The sequence below is a fragment of the Solanum lycopersicum genome, chromosome 6, assembly GCF_036512215.1.
Source record: "Solanum lycopersicum chromosome 6, SLM_r2.1".
Classification (NCBI taxonomy): Eukaryota; Viridiplantae; Streptophyta; class Magnoliopsida; order Solanales; family Solanaceae; genus Solanum; species Solanum lycopersicum.
In genome coordinates, this window is record NC_090805.1 from 42,896,211 (window position 1) to 42,911,622 (window position 15,412).

The 15,412-nt window shown below is 33.9% G+C and overlaps 2 protein-coding genes and 2 long non-coding RNA genes across 9 annotated transcripts; 3 read left to right on the forward strand and 1 right to left on the reverse strand.

Annotated features, from left to right (window-relative positions):
• Positions 1-56: 56 nt before the first annotated feature.
• Positions 57-3,559, forward strand: LOC101257275 (omega-amidase, chloroplastic-like). 3 transcript variants are annotated; one of them, XM_026031574.2, is made up of 10 exons: positions 57-226; positions 299-415; positions 1,299-1,520; positions 1,818-1,917; positions 2,308-2,382; positions 2,461-2,539; positions 2,721-2,736; positions 2,830-2,910; positions 2,998-3,080; positions 3,152-3,559. In XM_026031574.2, exons 1-10 carry the CDS (start codon positions 164-166, stop codon positions 3,240-3,242), a joined length of 927 nt encoding a protein of 308 aa, XP_025887359.1. In that variant the 5' UTR covers positions 57-163; the 3' UTR covers positions 3,243-3,559. The 3 variants fall into 3 exon arrangements, with proteins under 3 accessions (XP_025887359.1, XP_004242247.1, XP_025887360.1); XM_004242199.5 differs by having other exon boundaries at positions 62-226; positions 3,161-3,559; XM_026031575.2 differs by having other exon boundaries at positions 96-226; positions 299-392.
• Positions 3,560-3,769: 210 nt separating this feature from the next.
• Positions 3,770-7,441, reverse strand: LOC101250226 (uncharacterized). Its single transcript, XM_004241862.5, has 5 exons — positions 7,172-7,441; positions 5,999-6,241; positions 4,753-4,884; positions 4,521-4,637; positions 3,770-4,450 (listed from the first exon to the last, which is right to left on the reverse strand). The coding sequence occupies exons 2-5, from the start codon at positions 6,239-6,241 to the stop codon at positions 4,121-4,123; spliced, it is 822 nt and encodes a 273-aa protein (XP_004241910.1). The 5' UTR covers positions 7,172-7,441; the 3' UTR covers positions 3,770-4,120.
• A 332-nt stretch (positions 7,442-7,773) lies between these two features.
• Positions 7,774-9,997, forward strand: LOC109120548 (uncharacterized). The gene is made up of 3 exons (XR_002028071.3): positions 7,774-7,833; positions 8,253-8,318; positions 9,868-9,997. It is a non-coding gene; the product is annotated as an uncharacterized lncRNA (long non-coding RNA).
• An 879-nt stretch (positions 9,998-10,876) lies between these two features.
• LOC101258466 (uncharacterized) lies at positions 10,877-15,107 on the forward strand. Of its 4 annotated transcripts, none has more exons than XR_011221780.1 (6): positions 10,877-11,135; positions 11,257-11,413; positions 12,496-12,644; positions 12,721-12,998; positions 13,951-14,070; positions 14,708-15,107. It is a non-coding gene; the product is annotated as an uncharacterized lncRNA (long non-coding RNA). The 4 variants fall into 4 exon arrangements; XR_003247240.2 differs by lacking the exon at positions 14,708-15,107 and adding an exon at positions 12,309-12,415 and having other exon boundaries at positions 13,951-14,421; XR_003247241.2 differs by lacking the exon at positions 14,708-15,107 and adding an exon at positions 12,309-12,402 and having other exon boundaries at positions 13,951-14,421.
• The last annotated feature ends 305 nt before the right edge of the window (positions 15,108-15,412 follow it).

Sequence of the window (15,412 nt, forward strand, 5' to 3'; positions counted from 1 at the left end):
TCATAGTTTTCAGTTGTCAAGTCCATAACACTACTAATTATGGAATTATAATAACTGAAATGAAATAAGAGTTGGATATTTTCTAATTGCCAGACGTGCCCTTTACTTTTACCATCACCTTCCCATATTGTTGACTCTCATTTCCCACTAAATCTGCACTTCCATGGCAACAGTTGCTGTTCAGTCCTTTGTCTCTGCTCCACTGCAAATTCCCAATGTAACACAGGTCTGTTTTTCTTTTAAAATACCCTTTTGGTTTCTCCATCCAAAACATGACATTTTTTTTTAATAAAAACAGTTCAAGATTGGAATTTGTCAGCTGATAGTTACCACAGAGAAGAGTGCAAACATCTTCAATGCTCGTAGTCTGATTCAAACTGCTGCAGAACAAGGTGCAACTCTTATACTTTTGCCTGTGAGTAGCCTTTTCCTTCACTTAAACTCTTTTTAATTTTAGCTTTAAAGGGTGTTTTTGCTATGAAGGAAAATGTTCCTTTTAGGAAAAAAAGAAGGGGCTTTACTAATCCTAGAAGTATTTGTATATAATTTAGAGAAATACAGGGAGGACACGAGGGCATGGGTGGTGAGGATGGAGGTGAAGATGTGTTGAGTTGGAGGGCGGAAAGAACACAATCAATGTTGAGTGTCACATGTGAAGCTTGTTTCCCCTAGTTCTATCAACGAATTAACACAATCATTCTTCAGCTTCTCTCGTGTTTTCGTTATTTTTGACCCTCCTTGTTCATTTTTTCTTTTACATAATTTCTTTTGATAAATCTCATGCTGATTTATAAACTAAATGTAAAAAGTTGCACGTTATAATTTGTCCAATTTTAACTAATCAGACACTGTTGCATACGTTAACAACATGCACTTCATAAGACATTTACGCCTCAGTTGGTTTTAAGTAATTTGTCTATGCAATTGTTTACCCTGTTTGTGTATAAAACTTGAATTCTAAAAGAAGTTTGTTATATTTTTGGTTTTAGATCATCCATGCCTTTTACCTCTTTTACTCTTTGTTTATTCACTGTGGAAGTCTAGCATAGTGATTTGACCTTAACATGTTGACTAGCACATTGTTATTATTTCCAGAATAACGTTTGATGCTGTTGGCAGTTCTTTGTCTTCTTTCCGGCTATAGTTTTAAGAATGAAACTTTATATGAATTCTCATAAGTTCGGAAAGTATCAGCCTAAAGAAGTTCCTATCTGAAGATTGAAAACATATGGTCAAAGTGTATATCTTAATAGCAATGTTGGATGTGAGATTCAGTGTATTTCAATAATTTGTTGTAGGAAATGTGGAATTGCCCTTATTCAACTGACTTGTTCGCAAAGTTTGCTGAGGAGTTCAGCGATATAGACAGTGCCCCATCATTGCTTATGTTATCTGAAGTGGCTTCTTCCTTAGGAGTCACCATTATAGGTGGATCGATTCCGGAAAAGGATGCTGGTCAGCTGTACAATAGCTGCCCTGTGTTTGGGCCTAATGGAGAGTTGAAGGCTAAGCACAGAAAAGTAAGCTTTTTCTAATTAGAAGATAGAGAAGTCTATAACGAAGAACACATCTTTCACTTTTCTGATTAGCACAGAAAAGTAAGCTTTTTTTAATTAGAAGATAGAGAAGTCTATAACGAAGAACACATCTTTCACTTTTCTGATTAGTGTTAAGCTAGTTCTCAAATGCTTTATGAAAGTGAAAGAATGAATATAATGATAAACTTTGGTTGCACCGAAAAGAAGTTAAAACAGGTGATTGGATGAAGAGAATAGCAAGATGAGCTAGAATTGTAATTGTGCAATGCCTTTCCGCAGATACATTTGTTTGACATGGGTAAGCCACTTCCGGGAGAGGTCCAATTTAAGGAATCAGTTAACATTTCAGCAGGAGAGAAGCCTACAGTTGTTGATACAGGTAGGTACAGGTAGGCAACTGTTTCCTGCTTAATGCATTGACTTCTAAGTTTGGTAACTTACAGTTTTAGTATGATCCATAGGTCCTTGAGGATATGATGTAATTCTTCTGTCTCTCAAATGTGAAACGTATCAACATTTTCTGTATCAGGAATCTCAAAAAATTAGCAGAAAAATGAGAAACTGTTATTCCTGCATCTGGCATGTTCATATATACATGTTGACATTTTCTCTACTCCCAATTCTGATTTAGGTCTCATTTTTTCCCGGCCAAACTTGTGTTGCTAGTAGTTTCAGCTTGCACTAAGATTCTTTCTTTAATTTCCCTGCCAGGCTTCCTACTTGAAACTGTACTTTTACAAGTCTTATAACGGAAAACTTCAATCTGCAGATTTTGGACGCATTGGAATAGGAATTTGTCATGATATACGATTTCCTGAGCTGGCAATGTCATACAGTGCCCGAGGTATGATGGTTTACATGCTTAAGTAGTTAGTAATCCTGTTCAACTAATTTTTCTCCTTAATTTTCATATGAGGATCAGGTGCTCATTTAATATGTTACCCTGGAGCATTCAACATGAGTACTGGGGCAACCCTGTGGGAACTGGAGCAAAGAACAAGGCAAGATGATTCTGTTTCGTGTAGTTGTAAATAGAGTTACCAATAAAGGTTTTCTTAAGTTCTTTAGTGTATATCAGTAAAGAGCGACCAATGCAGTTGCACACACTTATAGAATCAGGAACTCCGAATTTGCAAAGTTGTGTGCTGTATTCTTATTGCTCATTCAACTCCGATTTTGCAGGGCAGTAGATAACCAGGTAATACCATGTTGATTTATGATGATAGTCCTCTTTGTCTTTATGTGGCATCCTGCTCCCCATTGCGAAGCATGTTCACTGCATTTTTCGTAGCTTTATGTGGCATCTTGCTCCCTGTCTCGAGATTCAGCCAGTAGCTACATGATATGGGGTCACTCCACTGTGGTTGGACCGGTATGTTATGATATTACTAGTAGTTACTTTGGATTGCAGAGGTCTGTATAGAACGATCAAAGAGCTCTTTGTTTTTCTGGTTAGCAGATGGGTAAAATTATTGCAACCACTGGGCATGAGGAAGCAGCTCTAATTGCTGAAATTGATTATGCTGCGATTCAATGGACAAGGTGATGCATCATCTCGTTTAAAGATCGATTAGTAGTAGATCTTTACTTCTTTTTTCTCACTCTTTTCAAAGCTCGTGCAGGGAAAGCCTCCCTTTGGAGAGCCAGAAGCGCAACGACATCTATCAATTCGTAGACTTGCTCAGAGAAAGTCTCAACTCCTAAGAGGCTTTAAGAGCAGGACATCTTGATCAGCTAGCATATCATAGTTCTGAAATAGGTATTTGTGGGAGTTCTTACCAAGAAAGTTGTTTTGCTTATTTTGTTGGCAATCATGGTTGTATCTTCTTTTTATGGTCATTCCAAAAGACATTAGTTAACAAATCTGGTAAAGTTTGGCATCTCTTCAAGACACTTATCATTTGGAAGAGACTTGTTTCCACAGTTTGAACCCTCGATCAATCATATTGTTATTCCTAATCATTGTAAAATCCAATGCTTACTCAGTAATCGTTCAAGAAGATCATCTCTCTTTGTTGCAACTATTGTTTTCTAATTCTTCTAGTTTTGTCTTGGTGGCTAACATAGACCAGTCCATAAATAGCCGTTATCATAGCATCATGACGATAGTTAGGACCTTTCTTCACAAACCGGTATAATTAACAACGTGGTGTACACAAAGTTGAAAAGAATTTTCGCAGCTGAAACTAATAAATGTGCAAATCTCTTGAGTTGTTGCCTCATCAAGTTACTAATTTTAATCGTAATATATATTGATATTAAACAATATGATACAAAATGATGTTGATCTTCATGAACATAACAATTTGATGGTCCAAAAACCCAAGTCAGTAATAAAATCACAAATTATTAGTATCATATTCCCACCCCAAGTTTACCAGGTCAGTAAAAACAAAACACAACCTTGTGAATAGGAACCAAACACCAAGGCTTTAGCCATTCGTAAAGAACTCTTCATGCTAGACGTATGGTAAAGCATTAGGTATTCAAGGTTCAGTCACTAGACAACAGAATCTGGAAAGGAGAGGAGGAACTCCAGTGCTTGTTTTCTATTCGGGAGAAGTTTATGAACCAATAGATATCTAAAGTTTGAAGAGTTCTGGAAGATGAGCATTTGTAAGCTTAGTCCTCTTGCTAATCTCATGCTTCTTCTTTTTGGTTTTGGGCTTGGGAGCAATGCCATGGACTTGTGCCATTGCCCTTCTCTTTGCAGTGTTGGTAGCAGGTTTCATCCCGTTCTTCTGCAGATCCCTTTCGATATCAAGCATGTCACGTGGTAATTCAATACCTCTGAATAGCTGTTTCAAATCATCATCAACCTTAATGGGTACTCGTGGATCATTTGGGAAGGCGATGTCTTCCTGGGAGTCAAAATTTGACAGCAGCCATATTTGACCAGCACCTTTGAGAGCCTATAGGAAATACCTGTGTATCAGTACATTGAAAGCAAATAACTCAAAAGTAGCTTGGTATGAGAAATACCTGCAGGTCCTCCATGACAGTCGGGTATGCATCCTTGAGGTCGATAACAGCAATACCCTCAGGGAATTTTCTTATCAAGATAAGTAGTTGCTCTTTATTTTTCAGAGCATGTTTCGACTGTTGACAAATAATAAGTGAATTTATGTTACTAAAGAGTAAAGACACACAGATTCAGAGTTGATTACAAATGACTTAAAGACAGAGGAGTACAATTAAGAAGACCTTAATTTACCTTATAAGAAAAGCGATTGCCATCATAATATACTTTGACGTTTTTCCTCAAACTGTCAAACACAGGTTTATTGCCAATTAAATCAACATAACATGCTTCATTGATCTGTTCTGGTGTGAAAGCTTGCCTTGTCTGCATGTATGGAAATTAATTAGTTATCAATATTACAAGTACTACGACTACAGAATATGTCACAGTTCCCTATAAGATAACAGGACAAGACACTATTAATCAAGGTGGAGAATCCAGCTAAAATGGAGAGTTACACAAAATTCCTGGGGAATGACCATGTCAGATTTTCGAATTATTAAGAACCTACAGATTAGTGCTGAATCAGTTCTCGATTCAGCCATCATTACTGTTGTATTAAGCACATTTGGTGTCTTAATTTTGCGGTAATTCTACGTAGTTAATGTCCAGTAGCATCAAGGAAGAAGAACGAAACAATATTATACACAAATAAAATCTAGCAACTTGAAGCTAAAAGATGAAAAACTGCCGGATATGACTTATGCGGTTGTGCTGTAGTGCCAGGTAATAAATATGGCACCCTGAAGTCAATTCACATGATATTTAGTTAATTACATATGTCCTGCTAAAAGAAGAGATAAATCATAATCACCAAATCCATTACTCCAGCTAATAATGCAAGCATCCACCTCTAGCTTCAAGTAGATCTTGCAACTACTAATAAATGGTTGATACTCTAGAAACTTGAACTATCTAGTAATAGAATTAAACATTTGTACTACTCCAACACGGGATGAAATAAATATACGATAGTACAACAAACTACATGAGACATCCCTCAAAAATAATTCCCAGAACATCAAAAGCCCTCCACTGAAACTGCAGTATTTAGAACATCTGTCCATTTCTTGTTTGATGTGCCCCAATAAAAGCACTTTGGATCAAATAAATTGCACCATCCAACATCGCAAGAGTCCTCAGTGGTAGACCTAGTCATAGATCTAGGACGATTGCCACAAGGTTTTCGATCTGATCTCAACCAGATAATAAGTTTTGACTGCCAACCAGTAAGCAAAGTTAAATTGCTCCTTAGTTCTAACTCTGTCGGTAGCTTAATCCTAAGCTATTTTGCTGTGGGATAAATTTAGAGATTTAGCAGTTTTGACACTTGCTTCTAGGTGCTAAGTTAAATTAGCTGCATCATAGCTCTTTTAATTTAGAAATATAATTAAAGAGGGATTGAAAAACAATGAGAAAAGAAGTGGTGGCCATATACCTCCAGAAGCAAGTCTATGACACGTTTCATCTGAGACCCAACAGGCCCTTTCCTTATAGTATTTATATGCTGGAGCCTTTCCGTGTCATTTGAAAATTTGACTGCAGGTGCAGGAGGTTTTGCATTAGCTGGCCTTGGAGGAGCTCCCTTGGAAGGTCCTGCTCTGGCAGCCATACTAGTAATAGCTTGGCACTTCTCTTGCTGCTTCTTGAACCTTTGCAAGCTTTCTTGAAGTGATGCCATCTGGTAAAAATAGAAAGCTTCCATAAGAAAATGCTAGCCAGGCAAAGACATTAAACAAACCACTGCATAACTGAGTGAATGAAGAATCCTAACAAGTACAAGTTTTTCCAGAAGTAACATTTAAGCTTCCCCTCGTAACTTGAGGTATTTTCTGCAACTCAACACAGATTTATAAAAAGTGAATTTCTTCCGTCAAAAAGTGGCCAACTTATACAATCCCTCTTCTCAAGTACCTTACCTACTTTTCTTTTCAAGTCATCCAAAGATGCATCAACTTGTATTAAGGAACAAACATGCCAATCAACATCATTTAGGAAGTATAACACTTTAACACCCAATGTATACTAACAATATGTTCAACAAAGAAGTCACTTCATCCTGTTTTGCACTGAGGTATATCAGAATCACATGAAAATTCAATAACTTTCTTCATACTTTTGCTTTGTCAACATAGTCATCAGGTACCCCAAGTCTCTCTCTTTCTCATAGAGAACTGGTTAATACTGTTATCTAATAAATGTCCCATTATTTGTCTTTGAACTATTAGAACTACACGTTAGTATACACAGCAGGGCAAAATCACATCATGTAGAATGCTATATGTATCATCAAATTATCTTTAAAACATCACCGTTTAAATCATATATACAGTATTTCGTTTCCAGAAAAAATGAACTCTACGAATCAGTAATATTCTTGACCTATTTCCTTTTTCTATTCATGCCCAATCGAAACAATGATTCAATCGTTCGATTAAGCAACTAAATCTGAATCCAAAACTAGTTTGGATTCTGAATCCAAAACTAGTTTGGATTCCCTATATGAATCCTCTGTAACCAATTCGCTCTATTCAGGCCCAATCGCAATAAGAAGCACAAGAAATAAGCTTCCAAAAAAAAGACAATAAACACAAAAAGATATGGTCTTGACCTTGGATAGACACAATAGAGATGAAGAATTAGCCGGAGAAAACGTCCGGGATGGACGGCGGGACTCGACCACGGCGTCGATTAACAGAGAGCAATGATCGGGGAGAGGGGGGTTTGGGCCTTTAACAGAAATTCTATTGAATATGAATCGGGTTGGCTTGGCAGACTATTTAAGGCTGTCACGAAAGGGTAGAATATCACTTTGACCCCTAAAGATTGGAATACTTACACTTAAGCCCTTATATTATTATTATTATTATTATTATTATTACTATATTATAGAAGAGCCAACAAGATGGACGACCACTGATAATAATGTAAATATACTCATTATCAAGGGTAAAATATAAGGTTTTTTAAGCAAATTAGAAACTATCCTTTCTCATTTCAGATACATTTTGTCGTTTTATTGCTATGTAGAAATATCAAAGGTAGTACACTCTTTGCCTAACTCTAAAACCATCCATTTGTTTTTTTTACTATGTAGAAATATAAAGGGTAAAAATGTAAATATAGACTAACAAATACACTCTCTGCATTACTCTAGAACCATCCATCCTTCTTTATAAATATTCCACACTATCACTGCAGGAAGATAATTGGGTGGAACCTTTATTGGCATATATATGTATTTTTTTTAAATTCTCTTCATCTTCATTTTAGGTATGTTTTTATTCCTCCAAATGGATGTGTCTTTAAACATCTCCATTTCACCTTCCTGTTTTAGTACCAGTTTTTTAAAATTTTGATTTTAATTTTTATATTACTTTTGAGTTTTATTTTGTTGCATTATGAGCAAATGTTTGTTTTCCTCCTTTTTCTAAATTATTTCAATAGTGAGTTCAAGAGTTAATTGCAAGTAATTGAGTGCATGGATGAATTTGTACGACTCTACCCCTTTACCAGTATTATATTACTATAATTTGTAGCATCTCAAAAATGATTTGATTCTTATTCATTGTCACTAAAAAGGGTATTTAATGAGGAGTTCAATCCTACGACAATTGAGATGTATGCCATTTAAAATTAGATATACTTGAGAATCTTTATGCAATATTTTACTTGTTTACTCCCATTTGCAGGTTAACTGTTTGGATGATTGTAGTGTTGATATCTTTGATGATCAATCGGTGATTACATTATTAAAGGTAATATTTGCATATCTTTTTTCTCTTGATATATCCCCATGCTTTTCAGTTTTTATCGTGCTTTTAATTTTCTTTTGTTTCATTCAGAGGAGATCCATGATTACCTCATCGTGTTTCTTAGAATATCAAAAGATGCCTTGTTAGATGGTTGGATTTGCACAACATTCAATTGGCTTAGAATAATAGAATGTAATATATAAATAAGATGCTTGTGTTGCCTTCTTTCATTACGCTCTATGATTTTTTAAATGCGGTCATGCGAATTCAACTTAAAATAACGATTTCGCTTCAGCATCTTCGATATCAAATCATATCTTAGAATCTAGGTACAAGTATATTTCATTGAGGTATGTCACATATGATGCTTACTTGGATCAGGTGCAAGGCCCCGAGAAATGGTATCATATAATTTCAACGGAGTGTTAAATATGTTATTTTTTATACTTTTATTATTACTAGGCTACATCGACTGTCTTTTCATTTTTCTTCTCTTAAGTTATGTTTTGGAACATTGTAAAATGTTTGATACCTCACTAATGAATATCTTTTTTCTTTTAATTGGTAGTAATTTCAATGCATTTGCTAATGATTTTTTTTTTTAAAAAAAAAGATTCAGTTAAGAGTTTTGTATAATGTAGATCTTTATATGGGATAGTCTTATTCATGCTATGAGCTTACTTCATTATTCTAGAATACTTTTGAGTTTATGTTGTCTTTTCTATCTGATACCTTTATTTTTGTTTTGTAATTCGTCTGCACCCTTATATGAAATGATGTTGAGAACAATGGTAGAAATCTATGACTATATCTATTGAATCTTACATCAAATTTAATTTTGTTATTTGAAAACACTCAAGTCAAATAGACATTATCTCTAAATTATTTGTATTAAAATAGAGATTCAGGTAACTAATTTGTTGACTTTTGAGTGGAGTTGATGGTGAAAATGATATTTAGAATGTGAAAATAGATCTAATAATTTGTTGAATGTGATATATTGGTATTACCTTTATGTGTATAATAGAAATAAATTTTTGTATTTTAGTTTCTGACCGAACTTTGACTATATGAGTTGCCATTTTAGTCATTTCCTAAGTAAATTTTGAGTTGTTCAAGTAGTGTTTCTCTTGTCTTTTCTTAGACTAGCGCCTCTTCTATAAATAGTTTAGCTACATCTATGTATCTGTATTCTTGCTAGCTTGATTATTTCCGTATGTATATATTGTAATATTTTAACACAATCATTTTATTGAAGTTACGTTATTTGCCTGGTTACAATATTGTTTGTTTTTCTTTGTGATCTTATATGGCTAAATGTTGTATTCTACCGGATTTCATTTTCGGTAAGCTTTTTGTTGGACAACGTACATGTATGACAACTGACATGTTGTTAATTGTATTGTGATAAATTATTATTGTTAGTTAGATATTTGATGGATATTTACTTGAGGTTAGACTTTAATATGTTCTTTAAGGTGACACTCTATTTTTACCATAACTCATTCATCTAATATCACACTAAATAAGAGCTTTTGTTGCTGCCTTTCAGGTAATTGCCGGTCAAAATCATGTTTACAACGATGATGTTCTTTGATATTTAATATTACAAGTAAATCTTGAAGACTATTATTAAATTATCCTACTCTACTTAAATAGTAGGCCTTTTGTTTCAAGTAGCCTGCACTAAATGTTAATATCCATTGATGATATGTTATTGAAAATACCACGGGCTTAATATGGTGCTTATAAATTAATTCAGATAAAGGAGATAATAGTGTGAAGGATTTCTAGCAGGAAATGAGGTTGCTTGTTTCACATGGTTAGTAGCCTTTTAATCTGTTTAACATGATAAGGTAATCTACAATAAAATGTTCCAACTTATGCAATAGGAGTTGCATGTACAGAGAAGATCAGGAAGGGAAACAATCCACTGTCTTCTCACTTTTAGAAACTATTGCTCTGTCGAAATACTGATAATTATATGAAGTTATAGCTTGAAACTAATTGAAGTTTCTATGAAATATATATTATACAGGGATTGCTGAAACAAAAAAATATGTTAAGAAATTTGAGTTGAATATCTTGTATTATATGAAGATCAAATAACTACCGGAAGAACCAATGAAATTGTAATTATGTAACAAAAAAATATGTTAAGAAATTTCAGTGGAAGCTTGTGATTTTTTTGCTTTAGCTTCTTATTTTACAATTTATTGTTGCTTCAGCAAATAGTAAATTATATACCAATAGAACTAATTAGTCTCAAGCTTTTTTTACACTTGCTCATATTTTTTTAGTTTTATTCAAAAATGAAGTTTATAAGTTGTTTGAGAAAATTAGAGAACTGAAACTGAAGGAGTTATCGAAAACATTGCAAAATATAAATATTGGGCCTGTGCTTAGCACAGGCTAACTGTATCTAGTTACTATATAGAAGCGTGATAGAGGATGACGACCAAGGCTATTTTGGTAGTTCTGTACTATATACAAGGGCAAATTTGTCATTTTGGTCAAAGACAAATTTTTATGACTAGCTTTTTGGCCTTTCTAGAAGACTCGTGAAGTCATTTTTCTTTCCAACCATGAAGAATTTCCAGAAGACTTGTCCGAGTTTCTTTCATCCAAACTTAAATTTTTCAATTTCATAACTTAACTTCATCGATACCGTGTTTATTATTCTACCCACTCTATCTTCTATGTTCTCTTTGATTTTTCATCGGTACAAATTAGTTTTCTCTCTAAATATTTTCCTAATCTTGTTTTGGTAGTGTTCAAAATTTTCAGTAAGTACCTTGTGCCATAGGCATACAAAGCGAGGTAAGTTTTTTCTCCTATATGGTGAAAAATTCGCATCTACAAATGTTCATATGCTATTATTAAAATAAGTTTCAAGCTTTTTCTTTATAGATGTTTGAACTTATTGGACCATGATTTGCAGAGGTTGTATCTGCTAGCTCAAGCTAAGATATTTCGCCAAAGTAGATAACATCAATTTTCCGAGTTGGGATTTCAAATAATGCTTTTCAATCTCAAGAATGTTAAAATTATCGGTTGCCTTATGACATGGTTGGAGGCGTGGTCTGAAAGAGAGTTTTGTAAGCTTTTCGAACCTTTGAGGTTTATATTAAAGAATACAGTGATTTTGCAAAAGTTTGTTATCATAACAATTAAACAAGTGTGCGTTCCGGCATTCATAACGATTGACTAAGAAATTGTTAGACAGTAAAAAATCATCAACAAATTTCGTGATTGTTTATCAAGAGATTGCTTAGCCAACCATTATAAATAATCACGAAATTTGTTGTAGTGTTTCTAGCCGCTGCAACAAATACATATTTATCAACAAAATATAAGGTGTATCTAGCGATTAAGAGTTGCTTTTTGTAGTAGTGTTCTTATTAGGATCATTATGTATGAACTACAACTGAGTTAGAGTTGAGTTTTGATAAGAAAAGTTGGAAGTTGTGGGCATGCTAATTGAAAAACCGCAAGTATCGACTATCGTGAAACAAGCACTTGATAGTTGATCCTGATCTTGTGGGGTTGGTCTTAAATATCTCAGGGTACTTAGTCTATAAGATGGATTCAATAGTTTTTTCTACTGTGGAAATATTGAGAACAGATTTATTCACAACTCTTTTTGGACTTGGATATTGGGCAAACATCCATAGTTTCTAGCACTATTTGAGTATCTGACTGTCCAAATGGTTGCTGGATTATTCCAATCCTCTGGATGTCCTGCAGTAGTTGCAATGGTTGGGAATTAGTTTTGCAAAGAAGAAGTTATTTATAATGGGTATTTAGAATTCTCACACTTCTGTTGGGATATTACGGGGTCATTAGTCGCATCAATATTATTGAAATACAAATGGGGTTGGTCGGTGATTGTTCCTGGTATCCTTATTGCTTTTAGTGGCATGATAGTGTTCCTTTTGTTACCCGTTTATCCGAAATCCATTGAATGCAATAAAGATGAAGTGCTATCTCTAGGAAAAGAAGACGAGGAAGTGAATGAACCTCTCTCGAGATCAAACAGAGAAAGAAATCGGCCGTGGGTTTTAGTGAAGCACGGAGGATTCCCGAAGTTGTGCCATCTGGTCTTTGACCTTTTTTTTTTGGTGGCTTACACATTTCTCTAATGTGGTTGTCGTACAACACTAACTGTTCCATGCTGCAGGAAAGGTCAAAAGTATGTTGCACTTGGCTGAACTGGTTGAGAAACATAATGATCAAATTGCAACGTTCGAGACTTGGGACACTGAGAAGCCATATGAACAGGCTGTTAAGATTGGAGTACGCTGGTTGTACATCCCCGTTATTATGCTGGTAAGTAATAAATTCAACTAGAAAGAAAGTCTATCATCAATTATTTCTTCTCCCTGAAAAAAAATTATTTCTACAGGCTAGGCAGATAAAATTCTTGATATGACTATTCCTGCTGAAGGACCATATTGCATTCAAACGTTGCATGAACGGATTGAATTTGTTGGTTAGATTATCTCATGAAATTTTCCTCTCCTCGTGTTCTCTTGGAAGATGAGCCCTACTTTCACTTGTGGCAGAAATATCGTGTTAAAAATGCTGAGCAGACCCCTTTAACTACACTCTATGTAGAAAATCTGTTGCAGGAGATAGCATCAAAATTTTCTCTTTTATTGCCCAAAAGAGTCGTTTTGCACAGTAAGTCAAGTTTCAGTTTTTTTGGTATCGTATCTGAGTGAAAGAATATGTTTTTTTTCTTTTCAATTCTAGAAAAAATATTCCACAACAGTTGAAGTTTTTTATTGCTTCTTATTAAACAATAACATATTCAGTGTAATTTGATGAGTGGTGATTGGGGAGGATAGTGTATACGCAACCTTATATAAGTTCGATAATATGTTATTTGAAATTAATTCTTGATTCTTGAATATATGATTTAAGTATGAACTTGAAAGCAAAGAATCAATGCTTATTCAAGAGAAGGGAACTGTTAAATGAATAACTATTAAGTTGATATGCCGGATTACTACTAAAAAGATATGCTCCTCTTTATCACTAAAGATCACAACTTTTTTCATCGGTTAATTTTAGCACTTTTTTAAAAGATATATTATGGATCTTTTAATACAATCTGTTTGTTCTTGTAATTTTTGAACTATATAACCCAAAGATAAATGGATTATCCCTCACCTCTTCCAATTCCATGGATATTTGTTGTCATTCCCATACCTTGAGAAGGTATATGAGCCTTATACTCATGGTTGTGTCCGTGAGCTTACAACTGTCTGAAGAAGTTGGCTTATGTCTGTTTCTTATAGAGCAACCATATTTGAGTAGATCTTATTGAATCCTGATGGTTGAGTTGTCAAGAGGCCACAGTTCATATTGTTATGAGTTAGGTCAATTCATTTCTTCACCGTCGTCTCCTCAAAACTCCTCCGCTCTTCTGCTATTTCTATTTCAATAATAGATGTAGATATTGAAAATTCAAGTTCATTTATTTTCCACCTCTCTCTCTCTGGTTTATGTTATGTATGCATTTATCAACTTTATTTTTTCAAGTTTACCTATTCTAATTTACGATAGCTATCTTTTTTTTTTCTTCTTTACTCATTAATAATTAGACATTGAATTTGTATTTGAACTGCAGTTAGCTTTAAACTCAGTAAGAACTACATTGAGGTACAATGTATCATATAAAGTCGGGGTTTCTTGATTGACATACGACAAATGGAGAGCTCTGACTATGCATCGGTCTCTCACCAAAAAGGTATGGTAACCTCAAAAAAACTTTCCTTGAATCTGAAGACGAGAAACTTCAATAAGGAAATTTGTGAGGAGCCTGTTGGCCAAGACCATTAATAGGTTTTGATTGAACAACCAATATATAGTCATTCTTGATTATATCTATTAATTTCCTTATTTCGTATCATAGAATAAGAATCTATACTAAAAAAATATTTGTGAGGTTATAATTAGCATATACTCTTAGTCATGGATACACTATAAGCTTCCACAAATGTTACATCTAATATGTATGTGACAAAGGATCAATTGTACATGTAATGGTAAGTCCCAAATCTTACAAATTATATCAGAGACAATTAAATTTTGCCCTTAATTAGCAGTAAACACTCGAGAAAAGTTATTTTGATACCATCATCTTTATATTGGCATTTGTGATATAGCTTAATATCCAATGGCACTATCATGATAGCTAATTTATGTCTTCCTTTCCTCATATTACTTGCCACTGGACTCGCTAATGGGTTCAAAGATTAATTGACAATTAAAATCCTCATTGTGGTCCATTTAAATCTAAAGAGTATGCAAGAGTGCTATGGTTTGTGATGTTACTTTTTGAAAATTGTATCTTGATTAATGTGTTTTACTTTATTATTATCCAGTTTGTTCAAGTTGTGTGATATATTTAGGTGGCATGCTTTCGATTTTTAGCCCTCAAAAGAAGATGGTTGTGTTATTCTTCAAAATATAGAATCAGATTTTGTTATCTTGAGTCAATTGAAGCAAGTTTCCAAGGTGGAAATTGGAAATAATCTGTCAAAACATGAGAAGGTTCAAAAACTTATTATGTAACAGTGGTTAGAAGCTTTAAGTCGCACATATATTTTTGTCTAATGTATGTAAAAAATATAATTAGATCCAAAGTGTATATGAACTTAAACAATTATTTGTTTAATCAAATATGCTGCATTAGTATATTTATCAGATCAACATTAAAGTTGCCTAATGCATGTAATACTTTTAATCTTTATATTTGAATTAGATGTCGTTGAATTAAATTAATTAGATTTCCTTTTCTAAAGGGTTGTTGCACATGTAATTGTATATATGTAAGTAATAGTGTCATGCCTATCTAGTATTTATTAAAGAGGTATTCTGATCGTCTCCCAAAAAATAAAGGTGACGTAATTTTGGACATTGATTCCTTGTTACTATATTCATACTTCAAATCGGTCACATAAAATCGGACGTATAGATTCAAAGAAAATCATGATAAAAAGGTATATAGTTTTTCCCCTTTTTTTGAAACCATCTAAAAAAGAAAGGAAAAATGACAAAAATTCTATCTTTAAGTTCTCTTATTACCA